General features: G+C 40.3%; 1 protein-coding gene across 4 annotated transcripts in view; it reads left to right on the top strand.

Moving 5' to 3' along the window:
• marco (macrophage receptor with collagenous structure) overlaps positions 1-21679 on the top strand; it is an 89640-nt gene extending 67961 nt beyond the window's left edge. For all 4 annotated transcript variants that reach the window (XM_051930755.1, XM_051930756.1, XM_051930753.1 and 1 more), the window contains 4 exons: positions 491-535; positions 12326-12382; positions 19089-19253; positions 21284-21679. In XM_051930755.1, the coding sequence (XP_051786715.1) occupies positions 491-535; positions 12326-12382; positions 19089-19253; positions 21284-21414 (398 nt within the window). In that variant the 3' untranslated portion in view covers positions 21415-21679. The remainder of the gene's footprint in view (positions 1-490; positions 536-12325; positions 12383-19088; positions 19254-21283) is intronic.
• The last annotated feature ends 287 nt before the right edge of the window (positions 21680-21966 follow it).

The following is a 21966-nucleotide window of genomic DNA, read 5'->3' as shown; positions in this document are numbered from 1 at the left end:
CAGCTCTGGTTCTTCTTGTCCAGCACCACTGTATTGTCAGACCAGTCCAGTTTGTTTTTTATGTGAAACCCCGGGTATTTGTAGCTCAAAACTTCTAGAAGCTGTACTGGAAAGAGAAGATACTGTTAACATCCCGGAGTGGTATCGTTTACCCCAGTCGAGCCCAAAAGATGATCTCAGAAGTGTGACAAGGAGTACTGGGGAAAATCTACAGTACGCAGACATGAGGAAAACGTTTAAACTCCATGCAGACAACATCTGATTGCAGGACTTGAACCCAGAACACTGAATCTGTGACACTGTAGCGCAAACCCACTCGCCATCCATTTAACTTGCTTTTAATTTTCATTTGCTATCTTTATGGCCACTTTACTGCTGCCTGATTGCATTGCTGCCTATGGTGTATTCCTTTTTGCTTGTTAATAATCTTCTGGCAGATTGGTCATCCGTGACTTCATCTTTTTTGTTTCTCTTCTGTTTTCTATTCAAGGTTTGACAGGAACGGCTGGGGCCGCAGGAATCAAAGGGCAAAAAGGTAAAGTTGACTTTATTAATCCTTGTGGCTGGGTGCTGGAATGATAGGTACATGAAAGTTTGGGGCACCAACAGGATCCTCCCGTTTATTGACCAACACAAAACAAAAATCAACGTTCTTTGACATGCATGTCCCACAAAACAGGCAATGAACTCAAAACAAAATAGTCAGGCTGGTTAGCCAGTACCAAGGTCACTTCAGTGGGTCACTGTTGGCAGAAATGACTTCTTCTTCCGGGAGGGGCAGAGTCAGGTGCCCTCACTGGGGAGTTTCTTGAGTTTCTTGACAATGGGGTTAGAAGATGATACTGTTAATGATAGTGGCCCCTCTTATCCCACCGGGTTCTTACATACCTCAATGGAGCCGGGAAGGAAGCCCACCAACATTATCTAAAGTATTTATGACCATCCACTTCCATCACTAACATATAAAGGCATATAGTAATCTTAAAAAACTGAAATATTTTGTTAATAAAATCTTCAAGAAAAATATCTTATTTGTTTTTTATATTAAAGTTCTGTACAAAGTTTGCCTTTATTATTTACTGAAAGCTGCAAAACTAAGACAGCTAGAAAAAAAAAAACTCTATACGAGTTGTGATCAAAAAAATACGGTGGATGTTTTAAAAAAGAAATGTTTATTGCAGTAAAAGATTTACAATGACTAGTCACCCTCAAAATACTCTCCTCCACTTCGAATGCACTTATCCCAACGCTCCTGCCACTTTGAGAAGCAGTTCTGGAAGTTTTCTTTCGAGAGTGTCTTTAGTTGGGCTGTCATGGCTGCCTGGATGTCCTCAATGGATTGAAATCGTTTGCCTTTCATGGTCATTTTCAATTTAGTGAACAGCCAGAAGTCACACGGTCAACAGATCCGGCGAATAAGGTGGATGCGGACACAGCGTAATGCTTTTATTTGATAGAAATTGTCGTACTAGAAAGGATGTGTGAGAAGGAGTGTTGTCATGATGAAGAATGAAACCGTTTCAACATTTCCCTCGGTTATTGATGTTGAAAGACGTCCTGATCTTTTCTCGTCTTCAAGCCATTATGAAATTAATCAAACCACTTGTAAATACAATACAATACAATACAATACAATTTATTTTTGTAAAGCCCAAAATCACACAAGAAGTAACAAAATGGGCTTTAACAGGCCCTGCCTCTTGACAGCCCCCCAGCCTTGACTCTCTAAGAAGACAAGGAAAAACTCCCAAAAAAAACATTGTGGGGAAAAATGGAAGAAACCTTAGGAAAGGCAGTTCAAAGAGAGACCCCTTTCCAGGTAGGCTGGGCGTGCAGTGGGTATCAAAAGAAGGGGGTCAATACAATACAATACAATACACAGAACAGAACAAATCCTCAAAAGAGTATATAAATGAAAATTTTAGAAGTACAGATCAGAAATCAACAGTAGATAATATCCCATAATATGATTTGGATATGTTTAGAGTCCTGTAGACCTCATCCATCAAGCTGCCTCCCCCATTTGGCCATTCCACGGCTGAACAGCGCTGGGCCAGCCAATCCGATGAAAGGACCCCTCTTTCCCATGCTTCCTGTGATCCTCCATCAGGGATGACTTTACCTTAGGCAGGCAGAACAACTTGGCAGGTGGGCCGTGACACCAAGTGCCACATTTGAGTAAACAGTCTTAATTGTCGTAGCAGTGTCACCATTTTAACATCTGATGGGTGGGCTGTGGCACCAAGTGCCACATTTGATAGATAGATAGATAGATAGATAGATAGATAGATAGATAGATAGATAGATAGATAGATAGATAGATAGATAGATAGATAGATAGATAGATAGATATATAGATAGATAGATAGATAGATAGATAGATAGATAGATAGATAGATAGATAGATAGATAGATAGATAGATAGATAGATAGATAGATAGATAGATAGATAGATAGATAGATAGATAGATAGATAGATAGATAGATAGATAGATAGATAGATACTTTATTAATCCCAATGGGAAATTCACAATTTGAGTAAACAATCTTAATTGTCGGTGCAGTGTCACCATTTTAACATCTGATGGGTTTCTTAAGCTTAAGCAATTTGAAACAAAATTTCATGTTAATACATTGCTCGATATCCATTATTAACGACAAACTTGAAAAAATACACTTGAACTCAACAGTGGCTCACAAACGACTGACAGTATCAAACACATTGAAACATGTCACATACTCGGTTCTAGGATGGACCTGTCAGAACCGGCATTGAATTGTTTGCTGTTGCTCTTGGATGGTGCTCTGTATCAACATTCACCGTATTTTTTGATACATCGCGTAAAGCTTTAAATAAGTTTAAGAACAACCAAGTACAGTAAATAAAGTATTCAAAAGCCTATATCTATATGTTTAAATCAGGGCTATTAAACAATATTTTTATAAGGTGCATATCAAAATTTAAGTGTGACACCGAGGATCATTGATTAACTTCAGGGCACCAATTCCATCTTTTATGATTAGGGTTAGGAAACAATTTTTCAGGGTCAGAGAAAATAGGGCTATTAAGATTAGGGAAGAAGAGCTCATTTTTAAGATCAGGGTAGAGAAAAAATAAATGCCCCCCCCAAACTATTTTTAAGTTTAGGATCTGGGGGTAGGGGCAGGACAGTCTAAGATAAAGCCTGAATCTTTTTAACCCAGCAGATCAATATGGGCCGGCTCTCGATTCAACATACTTTATTTGTATTTTGTTCATCCCTCTAAGATCATCATTTAAGAAAACACAAAGTACTTTTGATAACTGGTCACAAATTGCCAAATTTAATTCCTGTACAATACATACTTTTGGATGTTCTATAGCCTGTATTTGTGGAACCCTGGATGCATGAAGGGTGGCATTTGGAAAACATCTCTTTAATGCTGTTATCACTGGAACAAACTAAAACTTATCCTCTGTGCATTAAGAGTGCTAACTAATCCGACCAAAATGACCAGCTTTATAATTTGGGGCTGAATTTGAAAATTATTAGCACAAGTCGTCAGATTTGCAATTGAAAAATCATAAAGAAGCATAAGCAGGCACAGAAATAATAGGAGGTGCAAAATCACCCAGTTCACAATTCGTAGCAAATATAAAGAACTCCATTTCAAGAAAAGCAACGCAGTTTCTCATACGTTCATTTAAGTATACTTTTTTCTCTTTCTAGGTTGAAATTTGAAATTAACTCAATGCAGTGACTCGAAATTACGACCCGTTTAATTTACAAAATGTGGTTTGGCATCTGAAAAATGGTTATTTCAATTTCAAAATTTCCTAATCTTCCATCTCAGCTATTTTATTTACGCTGTGGATGGACATTTAGTATTTTGCTTTATTAACTTAGGTGATGAGATGCAGTCAACTTCTGATTTGTTTCTAAAATTGATGGAATGGTAGGCACTAAGGAGGCAGCGAAAAGAATTCAGAAAAGAAGTGAACAGAACTGGGCGAATATGTGGAAAATACAGTTTAATGTAGACAAGTGCAAAGTGGGGGCAAATGGAATACCATTTATAAATACAAGATGGGGGGGGCAGTGTCCTACAGAAAGCAGTCACTGAAAAGGATTCCCTAAGGGGTCCTGGAGGGCTGCAGTGGCTGTAGGTTTTCATTCTAACCCTTCTCTTAATTAATGACCTGTTTTTGCTCCTAATTAACTTCTTTTAAATTAATTTTATTTGACTCGCTCTTGAAGACTCAGACCCCTTAATTGTTTCTTTTTTCCTGAATTAGCAGTCAAGCAATAATGAAATACAAAATGAACCATAACATGACCAGCAAACTGCGTCCATCATATAATATCTGAAAATAAAAAAGGGTGACAGTCTCATGAATGTTCATCTGCTCAGGTCCCCAAAACATTTTAATGGTATTCTTAGAAAAAAGTAAGTCAACAATTTTGGAAATGTCTGCTTTTGCACAATGAGAGTAGCAATGAGCCATGGAATTAAAGAACGGGTTTAATTAACAACGAGATTTGACTCCTAATTAAGCAACTGATTGGAGTTTAAGGCCCTGACTTAGTTGGTCTTCTGTTGGCTCACTCACTTCACATTTCGTTTCTGTTTGGGTGCCATTTAAGGAAAGAAATGAAGCAATTCAGAGGAACGATGAAGAAATTCAGAGGTACAAATCTTAAAAAAACAAGTCAATTAAAATGAATTCAAAAGAAGTTAATTAGCAGCACAAACAGGTCACTAATTAAGAAAAGGGTTAGAATGAAAACCTGCAGCCACTGGGGCCCTCCAGGACATTGAGGATGTGTTAACACAACATTTTCATTGTCATTGTAAAAAAGTGAATAAAATGTTATGTTATATCATAAAACAATTGAATATAAATCAAAGGATGTTATGCTCAAACTATATAATTCACTAGTAAGAGCGTGTGTGGAATATTGTGTGCAGTTCTGGCCACCATGCTACTAGAAAGACATAGCAGCACTTGAAGTGTTCCAGAGGAGAACAACTAGGTGCACCCCAGCACTTGAGGACATATCCTGCTGTGACAGAGAATTAAACCTGTGTGAGAATGTGGAAGAACCTAATCCTGGTCTTCAAAATCCTCAAAGGCATTGCAAGGCAGTGGTGAGCTGTGAACCCTGTGAACTCCATCCTGCTCAAAAGCGAGCCTCTGGTACCATAAGCTCAAGAAGTAACTCCATTAGTCCGCCATGCAGAGACCGTCTCTGAACACAGCGAGCAATACACTTCCTTGTGATGGTAGCCATTATGTTTCACTTTTTTGCACAGCGTCACCACTCCACTAACCATGGCAAAATTAAAAATAGTGACCAGATACTCCAAAGCCATTTATTTAAAAAGTACATATCATTCCAGTCATTGCTGCTGGAAAGAGCTTTAGAAAAACCAAAGTATAAAGCTGAGCGTTTGAAGGACACTCTATAACCCAGTATGAAGGACACTCTATGTATCATACTCCAGTATGAAGGACATTCTATAACCCAGTATGAAGGACACTCTATGTATCATACTCCAGTATGAAGGACACTCTATAACCCAGTATGAAGGACACTCTATGTATCATACTCCAGTATGAAGGACACTCGATAACCCAGTATGAAGGACACTCTATGTATCATACTCCAGTATGAAGGACATTCTATAACCCAGTATGAAGGACACTCTATAACCCAGTATGAAGGACACTCTATGTATCATACTCCAGTATGAAGGACACTCTATAACCCAGTATGAAGGACACTCTGTGTATCATACTCCAGTATGAAGGACATTCTATAACTCAGTATGAAGGACACTCTATAACCCAGTATGAAGGACACTCTATGTATCATACTCCAGTATGAAGGACACTCGATAACCCAGTATGAAGGACACTCTATGTATCATACTCCAGTATGAAGGACATTCTATAACCCAGTATGAAGGACACTCTATAACCCAGTATGAAGGACACTCTATGTATCATACTCCAGTATGAAAGACACTCTATAACCCAGTATGAAGGACACTCTGTGTATCATACTGCAGTATGAAGGACATTCTATAACCCAGTATGAAGGACACTCTATAACCCAGTATGAAGGACACTCTATGTATCATACTCCAGTATGAAGGACACTCTATAACCCAGTATGAAGGACACTCTATGTATCATACTCCAGTATGAAAGACATTCTATAACCCAGTATGAAGGACACTCTGTGTATCATACTGCAGTATGAAGGACATTCTATAACTCAGTATGAAGGACACTCGATAACCCAGTATGAAGGACACTCTATGTATCATACTCCAGTATGAAGGACACTCTATAACCCAGTATGAAGGACACTCTATGTATCATACTCCAGTATGAAGGACACTCTATAACCCAGTATGAAGCTGCAGAATCTAACCTGCTCATTTCATACTACATACTTTTACTGGTAAATTTACCGATCCACTATGAAACTATGGGACTTTGGAAGGAAGCCCAGCCCAACACTATGCTGAGATACCAGATACACAGACTCATTGAGCTAGGGATCAAAGTACTTGAGGTGGCAAAGACAGCCGAGGCCATGCTAATTAGTTACGCCACCAAACAAGATTAGCAGGGATACAAAATGTACGTGAGGACACACATGAATATCTGCATATTTCAATTTTTGCAAAGGCAAGTAGAGAACAGCATCTGGCATGTCGAGCTTTTAGTCCCAGAGGTAGGCGTACAAACATGACATCATCTGTAAGGCTCTGTGTTTAGATCTCCTGGGACATAAAGAAGTCAGGCTGAGATCGATCTTCGTTTTAGGGAATTTCTGAGACAATAATAATGTGACCGCAGCAGAGGTTGTAGTTCATCTGAAAATGAAGCTACAGAATCATACCTGCCGTGGACCACCAAGGCGGGCACCACCGCCCCAACCCAACACAGACAGATGCGGGAGGCACAAGTGGAAGCACACATTTTTATTATTTATTTTTCTTCCCGTGGGAAACGCCTTCCTCGTTTCCCACAAGCACAGCACAGTCCAAGCAAGCACAACACAAATTTCTTCTTTTTCTCTTTCTCTTTTTCCTCCTCCACTCCTCCGGTCAAGCTTCGTCTCCCTCCTCCTGACTCTGGCTCTTTGAACAGAGTGAGGCGGCCTCTTTTATACTGCACCCGGAAGTGCTCCCGGTGTTCTCCGGCAATCATCCGGCAGCACTTCCTGGTGTGGCGGAGGTGCAACATGGGCACCCCAAAGTACTCCAGGTGCACCCGGATCTTCTTCTGTCCACATTTCCAGGACTCCAGAACTGTCCAGGCACCTGCTGGTGGCAGCCACAAGCCCCAGCGAGGCTGAGCTTTCAAGCTCCCAGCCCATAGCCCCAAAGCAATCCAGGCGGGCTGCCCTCTTGTGTCCCAGGGGAGGTATTGTGTCTCTCCTGGTCCTTCCATAGTAAAGGCATTCCAGCTAGGCATGAGCCCCAACTGTCCACCACACTGCTTATTCTGTTGGTCAGAGTGTCTGCTCGTCTTGACATTTTAGTTCAATTGCCTTTACAAGACATTTTTTTGTGTCTTGCAAAACATATTCTGCCTTACTTCTCTTAGCAAAGGTTAAGTTATGATTCTTCATAAATATGCATCATACTACAGTATTGCATTAATATATGCATTACTATCCAATGACCCATTCATTATCAGAATTGATTGAAGCAGTTCAAAGTTTTGGGGGGTGCCGGAGTCTATCCCAGTAGAACCCTGTCCAAGGCAGGAACTCGACATCATGGATGAGGGCTTATTCCATCACAGATCCAGATCTTGCATTTATAAGCCCTATTCAGACTGAATTAGTTTTACACTACGAGGTGGGGTGAAGTAATTATTAGTGGAGGACTTTTGTCATTTTTGCTCTGTTCAAATCACTCAAATGATGAAATATCACTGACCTGTCGATTCACACGGTACTAGTTTAACCCGGGGCACTTTTTATGGACTTTTTACAGAAGGTAAAACCAAGAGCAGCATTTGGAGGTGGCAAGTGGGGTGACTGCCCCAGGCCCCGCACCTAAGGGGGCCCCGCTTTTGAGGTCCATGTGTCCCATTCAAGCGGATTTGTCAAGTTATATTCTCCAGTATATACAGTTAGGTCCATAAATATTTGGACAGAGACAACTTTGTTCTAATTTTGGTTCTGTACATTACCACAATGAATTTTAAATGAAACAACTCAGATGCAGTTGAAGTGCAGACTTCCAGCTTTAATTCAGTGGGGTGAACAAAACGATTGCATAAAAATGTGAGGCAACTAAATCATGTTTTGAACACAATCCCTTCATTTCAGGGGCTCAAAAGTAATTGGACAATTGACTCAAAGGCTATTTCATGGGCAGGTGTGTGCAAGTCCGTCGTTATCTCATTATCAATTAAGCAGATAAAAGGCCTGGAGTTGATTTGAGGTGTGGTGCTTGCATGTGGAAGATTTTGCTGTGAACAGACAACATGCGGTCAAAGGAGCTCTCCATGCAGGTGAAAGAAGCCATCCTTAAGCTGCGGAAACAGAAAAAACCCACCCAAGAAATTGCTACAATATTACGAGTGGCAAAATCTACAGTTTGGTCCATCCTGAGAAAGAAAGCAAGCACTGGTGAACTCGGCAACGCAAAAAGACCTGGACGTCCACGGAAGACAACAGTGATGGATGATCGCAGAATCATTTCCATGGTGAAGAGAAACCCCTTCACAACAGCCAACCAAGTGAAGAACACTCTCCAGGGGGTAGGAGTATCGATATCCAAGTCTACCATAAAGAGTAGACTGCATGAAAGTAAATACAGAGGGTGCACTGCAAGGTGCAAGACACTCATAAGCCTCAAGAATAGAAAGGCTAGATTGGACTTTGCTAAAGAACATCTAAAAATACCAGCACAGTTCTGGAAAAACATTCTTTGGACAGATGAAACCAAGATCAACCTCTACCAGAATGATGGCAAGGAAAGGCGTGGAACAGCTCATTATCCAAAGCATAGCACATCATCTGTAAAACACGGTGGAGGCAGTGTGATGGCTTGGGCGTGCATGGCTGCCAGTGGCACTGGGACACTAGTGTTTATTGATGATGTGACACAGGACAGAAGCAGCCGAATGAATTCTGAGGTGTTCAGAGACATACTGTCTGCTCAAATCCAGCTAAATACAGCAGTCAAATTGATTGGGCGGCGTTTCATGATACAGAGGGACAATGACCCAAAACATACAGCCAAAGCAACCCAGGAGTTTATTAAAGCAAAGAAGTGGAGAATTCTTGAATGGCCAAGTCAGTCACCTGATCTGAACCCAATTGAGCAGGCATTTCACTTGTTGAAGACTAAACTTCAGACAGAAAGGCCCACAAACAAACAGCGACTGAAAGCCACTGCAGTAAAGGCCTGGCAGAGCATTAAAAAGGAGGAAACCCAACATCTGGTGATGTCCATGAGTTCAAGACTTTAGGCTGTCATTGCAAGCAAAGGGTTTTCAACCAAGTATTAGAAATGAACATTTTATTTCCAGTTATTTAATTTGTCCAATTACTTTTGAGCCCCTGAAATGAAGGGATTGCGTTAAAAAAATGCTTTAGTTGCCTCACATTTTTATGCAATCATTTTGTTCACCCCACTGAATTAAAGCTGAAAGTCTGCACTTCAACTGCATCTGAGTTGTTTCATTTAAAATTCATTGTGGTAATGTACAGAACCAAAATTATAAAAAAGTTGTCTCTGTCCAAATATTTATGGACCTAACTGTAGCTAGTTGTGCTACCCATCTAAGACAGGTTGAAAATCTAAGTAATGAACATAGGCCTCAGTGTTAACATTTGCAGTGCACCATCTATTGGAATGTATTTTGTAATGCATGTAGTGAAAACAATGCATTGCGTTTGTAATTTCAACAGATGGCGCATTGCAAACAAAATGGAACAGCAGGAATCTGGTTTGTCCAGTCTAACCTGTATTCACAGAGAAACATGTTGATATAGGTCTGCCTCCAGTATAACCATCTACTGTATTAAGGGCTTACTTATTTGAAAGATCTGGGTGGCTGTGCACACTGACTTACCCAGATGAGATAAAGTACTGTGCCTTGCTGTAGATGGTCTGAAACTCTCTCCACGTGGCACTATTAGACAGCCAAAATATTTATGGACCTAACTGTGTATATATATATAGATAGATAGATAGATAGATAGATAGATAGATAGATAGATAGATAGATAGATAGATAGATAGATAGATAGATAGATAGATAGATAGATAGATAGATAGATAGATAGATAGATAGATAGATAGATAGATAGATAGATAGATAGATAGATAGATAGATAGATAGATAGATAGATAGATAGATAGATAGATAGATAGATAACTCACAGGAGCTCTGTCCAGATTGGAGTTTAATAGAACCCCTAAAGCAGGGGTAGTCAACCTTTTTATACCTACCGCCCACTTTTGTATCTCTGTTAGTAGTAAAATGAGATGCTTCTAAGAGGAACCCTTTTAAAATCCCTCTTCAAGGTCAAATTAACCATACATGTCGGAGTATATTTGCAATTTGGGTACGTTTTCTAGAAGAGGCCCTGCTAGTTTCCGCATGACACCTCATCACATTTCGCACTGTTGTCGTATTGTCATGAATTATGAATTGCACTCTTATAATAGATTATATATTGTTATATTTTGATAAAGTCCGCATGTTATCTTGCAAAAATGTAGCTGAATACTGTAATGAGAAAATCCGGTGTATGTTAACATTATTTTTATTAAATTCGCGTGCAAGTTTATACAGTCCACACATACCGGTAATAGCGTTTGACATAACTGGCCCCGCATGGGGTTGGTCAGCCCTAGGCCCCCTACACCTCTAAGGCCACCTCTGGGTAAAACACTCCGTAATCTTAACAGAGATGGGAACGCACAGTCAGCAAAAAGTTACTGACAAGAAGCGATAAGGATGCGACTAAAACAGAGGTTTTCTGGTAATAATCATGGAGTTAAACTGATCCCGACTGAATAGCACGTTACGTCATACTTATCATACAGAGTCAATTATAGTCAACATGTAAGTTAATGCATTTCTGCATCAAACCCTCATTTCTCTGCTGTTCTTTTTCCGGTTTTCTGTGGTGTCGATCTGCCCCACCACCACCTGATCAAAGCACTGTGCTGTCCCTACATTGATGGATTGAAGGCCAGAGGTCCACATGACCATCATCGTCTAATTCTTCCAAACCTGAAAACCATGAGGGCTGATTTAGTTCATTTATGTTAGGTAGAATGCCTAGTGGGGTCTGGGTGGTCTCGTGGCCTTGGAACCCCTGCAAATTTTGTTTTTTTTTCCAGCCCTCTTGAGTTTTTTTTTTTGTTTTCTCTGTCCTCCCCAGCCATCAGACCTTACTTTATTCTTTGTTAATTAGTATTGCCTAATTTTTATGTTTTTTTATTTTTTCTTTCTTCATCATGTAAAGCACTTTGTGCTACATCATTTGTAAGAAAACGTGTTATAGAAGTAAATGTTGTTGTTGTTGTTGCTGCAAAGAGTTAAGAGAATAGCGAGGCTGAAAAAGACGAGAGAATCCATTATGTGATATGACACCCTCACCGCTGCAGTTAGAAGGCAGAATTTATTTACTTGTCTTTTCCCTTTGGGTGAGATTATTAAACAATAGTGTCTGGGACTCAAAGCTGGTCAATCCATTAGGTGACATAGGCGTAGAAGCAAAACAGACTGGGACAGAAATCTCAGTGTGATTTCTTGACATGATAATGGGGGCTTGTCCAGGATCACTAAGAGGATGGTGGGTGTAATAAAGCTGAGAGAACCAGAGCCCACTGCATAATATGACCCCCTCGCTATTACAACTAAATGTCAGAAACCTACTTGCTAATTTGAGGAGAACAAAGAGGGTGAGAAGGTAAGAGGCCAGCCAGCCAACCACTGAGTGATTTCACTTTGGTGACAGTTAATGTTCAGAATGTGGGAGAAAAACTGGAATGCTGGGAAAAAAACTCTGTGCAAAATGGTACACAGAAACTGGGCTGGGATTCCACTGCTGGGTGCTGGAGCAGTAGAGCGGCAATCCTAACCAACAACGACACCATGCCACCCTACATTCTGCTCTGATAAATAACATGAAGAGAGTCACACCAGTAAATTAATTCCCACTGGTCTTTGCCGCTTCATCTAATTACATTTTGAAGTGGACCATTTAATGACTGTTGTAATTTGGAAACTAGAAATGTAAACAGAACTGTCTTGTTATATTAAAGTATTTTTTCATATTGCTTATTTCAGGAGATACCGGTTTGAAGGGAAGTAAAGGAGAGCAAGGAGTGAAAGGATCAAGGCAGTGTAAGTCCCATGTTTGTATTGTTTTTATATTTAAGATGGCATCCCTACTGTACATTGGTTGCCACTGATAGATATGCTGGAAAAGTGGCACGGTGAACTTTAGCTAAACCAGGATGGACCAGGATGAATGGTGGGAAATGCACTGTGGAAAGGTCATTCCTCTTAATATTGCCACCACAAAGCCACGGCGACAAAATAACCACAAGAACAACAGAAACCAATTGTGACAGACATGATAAATGTTATACTTCGCACAGTCTGCAGAGAGTACTGTTTGAGGACCCACATGCTTTAGAGAAATGAGGTGAGTAGGATCGACGTTATTGTTGGCCTGCCCTTGTTCTAATGGCTTACAGATACATCCGTGACAAGGTGACAGACAACTCCTGAAATCGAAGCTCTGAAACCCTAGTATTTGAAACCAGACCATATTAAAGGTGAAATGACATGCAGAGTGAATATCCTAAATTAAGACTTTCCCTACATGAGATTCTGTTCTTATTTATTCTTATAACTAATTATTCATTGGTAGCATCTTGCTGAAGGGATTTTTGCTCCGACTCCTCAATAGAAAACTCTGCCAGTTCTGTGAGGTGTGAATGAGATGCCTTGCATAAACAAAATTTCATGTTTCAAATCAATTTGTCATGCACATTTATACACACAGTGCAAATTGTAGCGAAATACTTAGTTACAGACACTCAAGAAAAATATAAATATTATAAAAAACAACAACAAACTGCACCAAACACACAAGAGAACTTCTGGCTTGGATAATAAGAGAGCTGCCATCGTCTGATAACAGGCTTGTAGATGGTAGTAAGATGAGGTCGGATCTGCCCAGTAGGGACTCAGGTTTATGTTTAACACTAAAATTACCAGAGTCTACGAAAAAACTCGTAGATTCGGCCTACCTTAAAACCGTTCTCATCTCTCTTTTGTCTTCCTCATGTGCCGATTAAGACAAGCAGCAAAAAGCCGGCTATTCCATCCCCCACCATCGCAAAACGTTCACTAAGTTTTCCCAGCTCATGCCTTGTTTGATTATCTGGGAGTGACTGAACTGGAGATTTAGAGTGGAAATAATAGATCGTTATTTGGAACACACGCATTTCATGTGTGTTCCGTTTCTACAGTAATCTGTGTAAACACATTGTTAAAACAGAAACTTTTTTCATATTTTAGTAATTATTGTTACAAAATGTAGGCATAAACTATAGAATGTGTGAAGCCTGACGGCCAAACATCAAATAAACACTTTCACAGAAGGTTCAAGGGTATCACAACACCTTTGGTGGCATAACGCTGAGATTTGCTGACTCAGAGCTCCACTGTGCCGTAGAAACCTGAGTTCAATTCCCTGCTGGGGAGGAAGTGTTTTTTTTTCTTTGTAGCCTCAAACGGACATAAAATTTATAAACTGGCATACACAGTAAATTGTTAAGTTTAAAATGTTGATCGCGGTTATTTCTGTTGATTAATTCATGCTTTTTTTACTTAGAGTCAGAACAGGAGCTTATTCAGCTTAATCAGCTTCTGATCTGACTCTAAGTAACAGCGCCAGTATAAATCACACCCAATCTGACGCTGTTCATTTTCAAATAATATTGCATTACTTCGACAATGTTTTCTGATTGGTACTATTTGCGTCATAAAATGATTTCTTCAAAACGTCACATATATTTGTTTTGAGATAATGAATAGAGCTGCAAATTACAGGTGCTTGTTCAGTGTAATAGGAACCATAGCACAGAGAGATGTGTACACTGCAACAAGTACACATGTTGTAAATGTAGGAAGGGCGCTCCTTGGGTGAGCTATAGCGCGTCTTTATGTGAAAACAGCAGTGTCAGATGGGGAGTGTCTGATGATTGCATATAGTGCTGAAGTTACTGCTCTTTACTATGTTTCCTCTGCATGTCCTGGAGCACAAAAGAAATAGCATACAGCAACATATGGGGACTGGCAAGATTGGGGGTAAAAAAACACGCGGTCGTATGTATCGTGATACACTGCAGAGCTATAGCGCGTCTTTATGTGAAAACAGCAGTGTCAGATGGGGTAGGGAAGGATCCTGAACGCGACTGAGAGAATGGAAAGTGAATAAAAAAAAACAAAAACAAAGCTAACCTTTACAAATATCATAAATTACACCGGCTGTTACAGACTGAAATCAAATGTACTGTGATCCCTCGCTATATCGCGCTTCGCCTTTCGCGGCTTCACTCTATCACGGATTTTATATGTAAGCATATTTAAATATATATCGCGAATTTTTTGCTGGTTCGTGGATTTCTGCGGACAATGGGTCTTTTAATTTCTGGTACATGCTTCCTCAGTTGGTTTGCCCAGTTGATTTCATACAAGGGACGCTATTGGCAGATGGCTGAGAAGCTACCCAACTTACTTCTCTCTCTCTTTCACTCTCTCTCTGTCTCTCTCTCTCTCTTGCGCTGACTTTTTCTGATCCAGACGTAGGGGGATTGAGCAGGGGGGCTGTTCGCACACCTAGATGATACGGACGCTCGTCTAAAAATGCTGAAAGATTATCTTCACGTTGGCTACCTTCTGTGCAGCTGCTTCGTGAAGTGACATGCTGCATGGTGCTTCACATACTTAAAAGCTCGAAGGGCACGTATTGATTTTTTTTATCTGTCTCTCTCTCTCTGCTCCTGACGGAGGGGGTGTGAGCTGCCGCCTTCAACAGCTTTGTGCGACGGTGCTTCGCATACTTAAAAGACAAACAGCCCTATTGATTTGTTTCCTCCTTTGAAGAGGAAGATATGTTTGCATTCTTTTAATTGTGAGACTGAACTGTCATCTCTGTCTTGTCATGGAGCACAGTTTAAACTTTTGAAAAAGAGACAAATGTTTATTTGCAGTGTTTGAATAACGTTCCTGTCTCTCTACAACCTCCTGTGTTTCTGCGCAAATTTGTGACCCAAGCATGACAATATAAAAATAACCAAATAATCATATGGTTTCTACTTCGCGGATTTTCTTATTTCGCGGGTGGCTCTGAAACGCAACCCCCGCGATGGAGGAGGGATTACTGTATCTTTTATTCTAAAATAGTAAAAATAAGAGCGGTTCACTTCTCAAAAGGGAGTCGTGCAGGATCGAACTTCTGATCTTTTGATTCCCAGCCAGCAACTGATACTGCTGCACCACGGGGCCATCGTGGTAAGTGAGTGTCAATGTCGCACGCTAATGCGTCTTTTTTTTGTGCAGTTATATTTTTGAATAAAAGCGCACTTGGTCTGTTATATTTGTACCTTTCGTGAAAGTGTTTCTTTGATATTTGGACTACAGGCTTCATACATTATATAGTTTATGCCTACATTTTGTCATTTACTACTAGAATATGAAAAACGTTTCTGTTTTAAAAATGTGTTTACACAGATTACTGTAGAAACGGAACACATATGAAATGCATGTGTTCCAAATAACAATCTATTATTTCCACTCTAAAACTCCACTTCACTCCCAGATAATCAATCAAGGCATGAGCTGGGAGAAGTTCGTGCACGTTCTAAGTCGGAGGGGGGATGGAATAGCCGACTGCTGGCAGATTGTCTTTTATCAGCACATTTAGAGGACAAAAGACGCTGGCGGAAAGGTGTGAACGGATTTAAGAAACGATTTAAGGTGGGACGGATCTACGAGTTTTTTCGTAGGCTCTGGTAATTCTAGTGTTAAAGACATTAACATTTAGATAGAGCAGCTTCAGCTACTCACGCAACAAGTTGCGGATAACGTCCTTTTGCGCCGGAGCTCAGAATTTGAACTGAATTCAAAGTGGCCAAACTTCCGGACTTATGGGCTCCAGGCAGGAAGGGGCAGGTCCAGGAGGACGAACAACAGAAGTGACTTCAGTGGTGGAACGGCCGTCAGTCAGTCTTTTATTTTCTGCAGAGGGAGAAAGAGAAAAAGCATTAGAACAGAGTGCCAACCCCTGGTTCGGAGGGTAATTGCTATCACCAGAGCCCTTATGCTGCCTCTCATGCAAATGCACGCACATGACACCAGTTAACACATTTTTAGTTTCAATTGTAATTTGTTTGGTTTTTGCAGTTATTTTTTACATAAATCTGAAGTCCTTCTCCTGCTTTTTCCACTCTTTCTGATTGTATCAGATGAAACCAGTCTAGCATTAAAATAGTGACTGAAATAAAAGTTCTAAGTTGGTTCTCCTCAGTACACAAAATGCCTTAGGAGAACATACCACATTTATGGAGGCAGGCCAGTTTGGAATCCTTTCCACCTTGTTTTTATTCTGGCTCCAGATCTTCATCCTTTTCATCTTTGAAACAGAACTCCTTTGGTGGTGATGATCGCAGTGCTACCAGCTGAGATTGGGAATATTTAATATATCCCACTTAATGTTCCTCAGAGTCTTCCATTCTCAGGTATTATAGACGTTTAAGGTTCAGTAGCCATTAAATCCTAAACGCTCGCCGCAATGACATCTCTCAAGTTCACAGCTTGTCCCAAAAAAGACAGCTGAGAAGGTCTAATGAAAAGGTCTGCATCTGTGATGATGGTGGCATATCTTCACTTTTAAAAATCCATTTAAAAAATAGTAACAAGCTGGAGGTAAAATCTTAACATACATACATATATAAGTAAGTAAGTAAACAAAAGTTTATCCAAAAAAATAAGAAGAGACAGAGAGCGCATCAGAAGTTCAGAGAAGGTTCTACCATGGCATTTCAATTGGATTCATGTCAAGGAGTTTTGTTTCGCAACTCCTAAGCCATTCTTGGCTCGACTTGTTTAGGATCGCTATCATGTTGAAGAGTTTTTGAATTCTGATAGTTTGCCATTCTTCTCAATAGTTCCTTGATAATTCCATAATTCATGATTCTCTTACTGCGGTGGGTTGGCACCCTGCCCGGGATTTGTTCCTGCCTTGTGCCCTGTGTTGGCTGGGATTGGCTCCAGCAGACCCCCGTGACCCTGTGTTCAGATTCAGTGGGTTGGAAAATGGATGGATGGATGGATGATTCTCTTAGTGACATCAAGTGGCTCAGTTAGATACAATAGCCTCACATAATGACACTTCCATCACTTTGCTTGACAGTAGGCGTAAGGGTTTTTTTTGGAGATAGGATGTTTTGGGTCTTGTTGTGCACTTATAGTTCAATTTTGAACATATTAACATCCAGAACACTTTTCCAGAATTCTTCAGGATTGTCCAGGAGGTGAACAGACAGCTTTGTTCTTCGTGGTGACCTTTTAGTAAACGCCCTTTCTGTTGCGGGTTCTTCATATTTGCTGATCTCTGCCTCACCACTCCAGTGGCAGCAATGAAGGCTTGGAGATCTCTACTTGATATTTTTGCCTTGCCTTTTGTATCTTGTATTATTCCCTTTGTAACCCAACTTCCTGGCATGGTGGAAATTATTTTAAATGCCCTCCATTTTAAATGCTCATGGTGGATTTATCGGACCTAAGTCGTTTTCAAATGTCTTTATAACTTTATAACTTTGTCTCAATTGATGAGCATCCAGTAGTTCCCACACCTCCCCCCAGGGTATGTTGATGTTCCCTTTAGTTCAATTCCTGAACCTGAACTATGTCTATGCCACGGATGACCTCACTTCCAGTTCCAGGCCCAATGATATAATTTCGTTTGATCTGCCTTAAAACCACCATCTTTCTTCCTATCAAATCAGTTCTGTTTTGGACTTGATCCTGTACACCAGCTCTTCTCAAAGTAACAAAAAAGGGGGTGCGAATGTTGCCATATGTGGCGTAATTTTGCTATTCGTTGGGAAATTTTAAACTTGTAGCGGTTTATCGCCAGCAAAAAAATATAGGAACACATTTTATTAGGGTTTTATTTGGGGCGCGATTAAAACTGTTATGAAAACTCGGGTCGCAAAGACTTAAAGGTTGAGAAATGCTGCTGTACACATCGATGTGAAAAACTTTTTTCAGCCACAAAGAATATACGGGTGGCTGCCCCAAACTTTTTTGTGACTGCTTGTCTTCTCATTGACAACGGTTAGGGAATTGTGTTTAATTGTATCTGATTGCTCAGCCTGCATTTCCTCTGGAGTCTCAAAAAATGAAAACGCTCTTCTGCCTTTTTCAAAATGGCCGTTATGTTGTAGGTCTAAGAAAGGCAGGTCATTTCAAATTTGAAATTCCATAAAATATGAAGAACTAAGCCATCTCCACTGTTGCTCCCTCAAAGGTGACTCCCCAAAATAAGCTCTTTTCTCGGACGTCTACTGACATCTCATATGATGTATGCTTTATGCCACTTTAAAATAGCTTTCAGGCGCACTAATTTTTCTAGCAAATGCAAAACATCAGATGTAATTTTAACTGTGTGGTGTAATAACTTCTGTCCAATAAACCTAATGGTAAATACATGCATTCTCAAAGCCATTTGTCTAATTCAATGTTGCAGATGCACTTCATGACAAGATCAGGCCCTCCCACACTCCGTACTCACAAGGGGAACATATAAAGATGCCAAATAGCCAGATATGCATGCAGAGTCCAGGGGTATGGTGGGCAAAGTCAGTTGGGGCAAAGCAACCGTGACAAAGGCCTACTGATAGCCACACTTATCACACAGGCCAGTTTTTAAAGTCTCCCCACATTGTTGAGTGTCGTTCTTTAAAATAATAAGCCTGCTTATTGGTGGTGGAAGAAGTTGGATGTAATGTTAGTTTCTTTCCTTTTCATGAAGATATTGCAAGAATTGTTGGTGGTGGTACAAAAGGACGTGCTGAATTGTTTATTGATGGAGCTTGGGGAACAATATGCGATGATGGATGGGATATAAAAGATGGAAACATTTTCTGCCGAATGGCTGGTTATACTTCTGCAGTCAGTGTTTATACTGCAGGTTCTGGTAAGTTCCAACATTTTTCTTTCTTTTTTAAATTTATTTGTTGGTTATCATCACAAATAAAGAAACGGAAAAAAGAAATAATTGGTCAATTTGAAAGCAGTCAGAGAGCAGAATAATTAATAAAACAGAATGTGGTTTTACTGTGGGTGCCATGGAGGCGCAGAGGGGGCACCAAAGTGGTTTAATGGTATTAAGGAGACTGGGTCCATATCCTTGGTTCTTCCTATGTGAAGTCTGCATGTTCTTACCCAGGCCTGTATGGGTTTCTTCCCCTTGATTCTAGCTGGAATAGATAGATAGATAGATAGATAGATAGATAGATAGATAGATAGATAGATAGATAGATAGATAGATAGATAGATAGATAGATAGATAGATAGATAGATAGATAGATAGATAGATAGATAGATAGATAGATAGATAGATAGATAGATAGATAGATAGATAGATAGATAGATAGATAGATAGATAGATAGATAGATAGATAGATAGATACTTTATTAATCCCAAGGGGAAATTCACATACTCCAGCAGCACCTTACTGATACAAAAAACGATATTAAATTAAAGATTGATAATAATGCAGGTAAAAACAGAGAGTAACTTTGTATAATGTTAATGTTTACACCCTCATGAGTGGAATTTAAGAGTCGCATAGTTTGGGGGAGGAACGATCTTCTCAGTCTGTCAGTGGAGCAGGACAGTGACACAAGTCTGTCGCTGAAGCTGCTCCTCTGTCTGGAGATGATCCTGTTTAGTGGATGCCAGCTTCCCCACGACCCTGCTCAGGATACAGAGTAGAGGATATCTAGTGGGGCTCTGGCCCACTTCAGGGACTCAGTAATCTTTCGGCCAGGGGATGCAAGATAAATGAAAATAATTCTAAAATAGCTGCAAAGTACTCAGATAACTAAAAATCAAGAAAGAGTCAAATGCAGTGAGAGTCACAGAGGAGTCACACAACGTGCAACCAGAAGGTGAGTATTTAGCCAGGGCCCGAGCTGCAGTGTTCAAAAATGCCTTCAAAGCACAAAACTTTAGGGAAACCATAGTCTTTAAAACTAACATCCTATTCTGTTAGACAGATTAGATAAAACGTTATAAATTCCAAGGCATACAAGCAGCAAAAACATGGAAAATGAGAATACAGACTCACAGGACAGATCGTAAATCAATCTATCAAAATAAATGTAACGAGTAAATTGGGTGGAAGCATTGAATTGGCAGAAAAGACCCCCACAGGCACTTCTTAGTACACCGTTGTGGAATGTGCCTGTGGCTTAAATTACTCCAAGACAGCGCCTCCTGGAGGGGATTTTTCATGATGGCATCCAATTTTGCCACCATCCTCTTTTCCACACCAGCTTCCTGTGTGTCCAGGGTTGGCACTGTGATGGAAAAGGCTGTCCTGATAAGTTTGTTCAGACGTTGTGCTTCTTTTGTGCTCAAGTTGTTCTATAGGAGTCTGCGGTGTAGAACATCACACTGGGCTACTATGGACTGGTAGAACAATTCCAGCAGCTTGCTGCACACATCAGAAGACCGGAGTCTCCTTAGCAAGTCCAATCTGCTCTGACCCTTCTTGTCTAGCACTACTGTGTTGCACTACTGTGTTTGTCAGACCAGTCCATGAACCCCAAGCTTCTTGTAGCTCTGCACCACTTCCACGTCCTCTACCTGAATCTCAGAGACTCATTGGCACACCGTAAGTCCACCACCAGCTCTTTTGTCTCGCTGATGTTGAGTTGCGGGTTGTTGTCCCTGCACCACAAGAAGTCTTCCACAACTTTCCTGTCCCCTGACTCATCTGCATTATTAATGCAGTCTTTGATGAACAAGTCCTCTGAAGATTTCCATAGACGTCAAGCACTGGTATTATGTGTAGAGGGGTACACATTTTCCCATATTAGGTATTTTGCCCTTCTCAGAACCATGTAGTCTCTGGCATACAATATGAATGTGCTCAAAAGGGCATTTGGATAATACTTTGTTATTTAATCCCTCAATTTTTATTTGCCCTTTTTTAACAGGAACGGGGAACATCCTGCTAGATGACTTGGATTGCGTGGGAACAGAGAGCTCACTTCTGGAGTGCCCGTCGTCTGGTTTGGGAAAGCACAACTGCCAGCACAATGAAGATGCTGGGGTTCAGTGTCAATGAAACACAAACTGTACAGTTATTTCAGATCTTCATCAAATGAACCTTTTATCACCCGCTTCTGCATATGCTGTATATCCAAGAGAAATGTTTTGCTCTTGCCTTTTAACAAACTAACTTAAGGTCTGATTTGAACACACAGACAAAGTGGTGGGAAGTAGGGAGTGGGCTTTATGAAGCTTATAGAATGGCAAGTGCTTACTCCAATATCTTATAAAGCAGAATGTATATTAAATAAAAAAGAACTGCCATTAAATTAAATTCAGTTCCTTTGCCATTTATATGCTATATTTTCCAAAGCAAATCCAATCTATTAAACTGTTACTGTTGTGACAATGATGACGCAAAGACGTCGTAAAGGTTTGGGGCAGCCACCCGTATCCACGACCTCAAAATAGTTTTAAATCTGAACAGAAGTGTTCACTGATCTGAGTCCAAAACAGAACTGATTGTATGGAGGCAAGATGGCGGCTTTAAAGGCCAGTACAGGAAGTGATGTCATCATTGGGGCCGGAACCAGAAGTGATGTCATCGGAACCAGAAGTGACATCATCA

This window comes from Erpetoichthys calabaricus, chromosome 8 (assembly GCF_900747795.2).
Source record: "Erpetoichthys calabaricus chromosome 8, fErpCal1.3, whole genome shotgun sequence".
Lineage (NCBI taxonomy): Eukaryota > Metazoa > Chordata > Cladistia > Polypteriformes > Polypteridae > Erpetoichthys > Erpetoichthys calabaricus.
The sequence above is the reverse complement of the archived record's forward strand: the minus strand, read 5'-3'. Positions and strand labels throughout refer to the sequence as shown.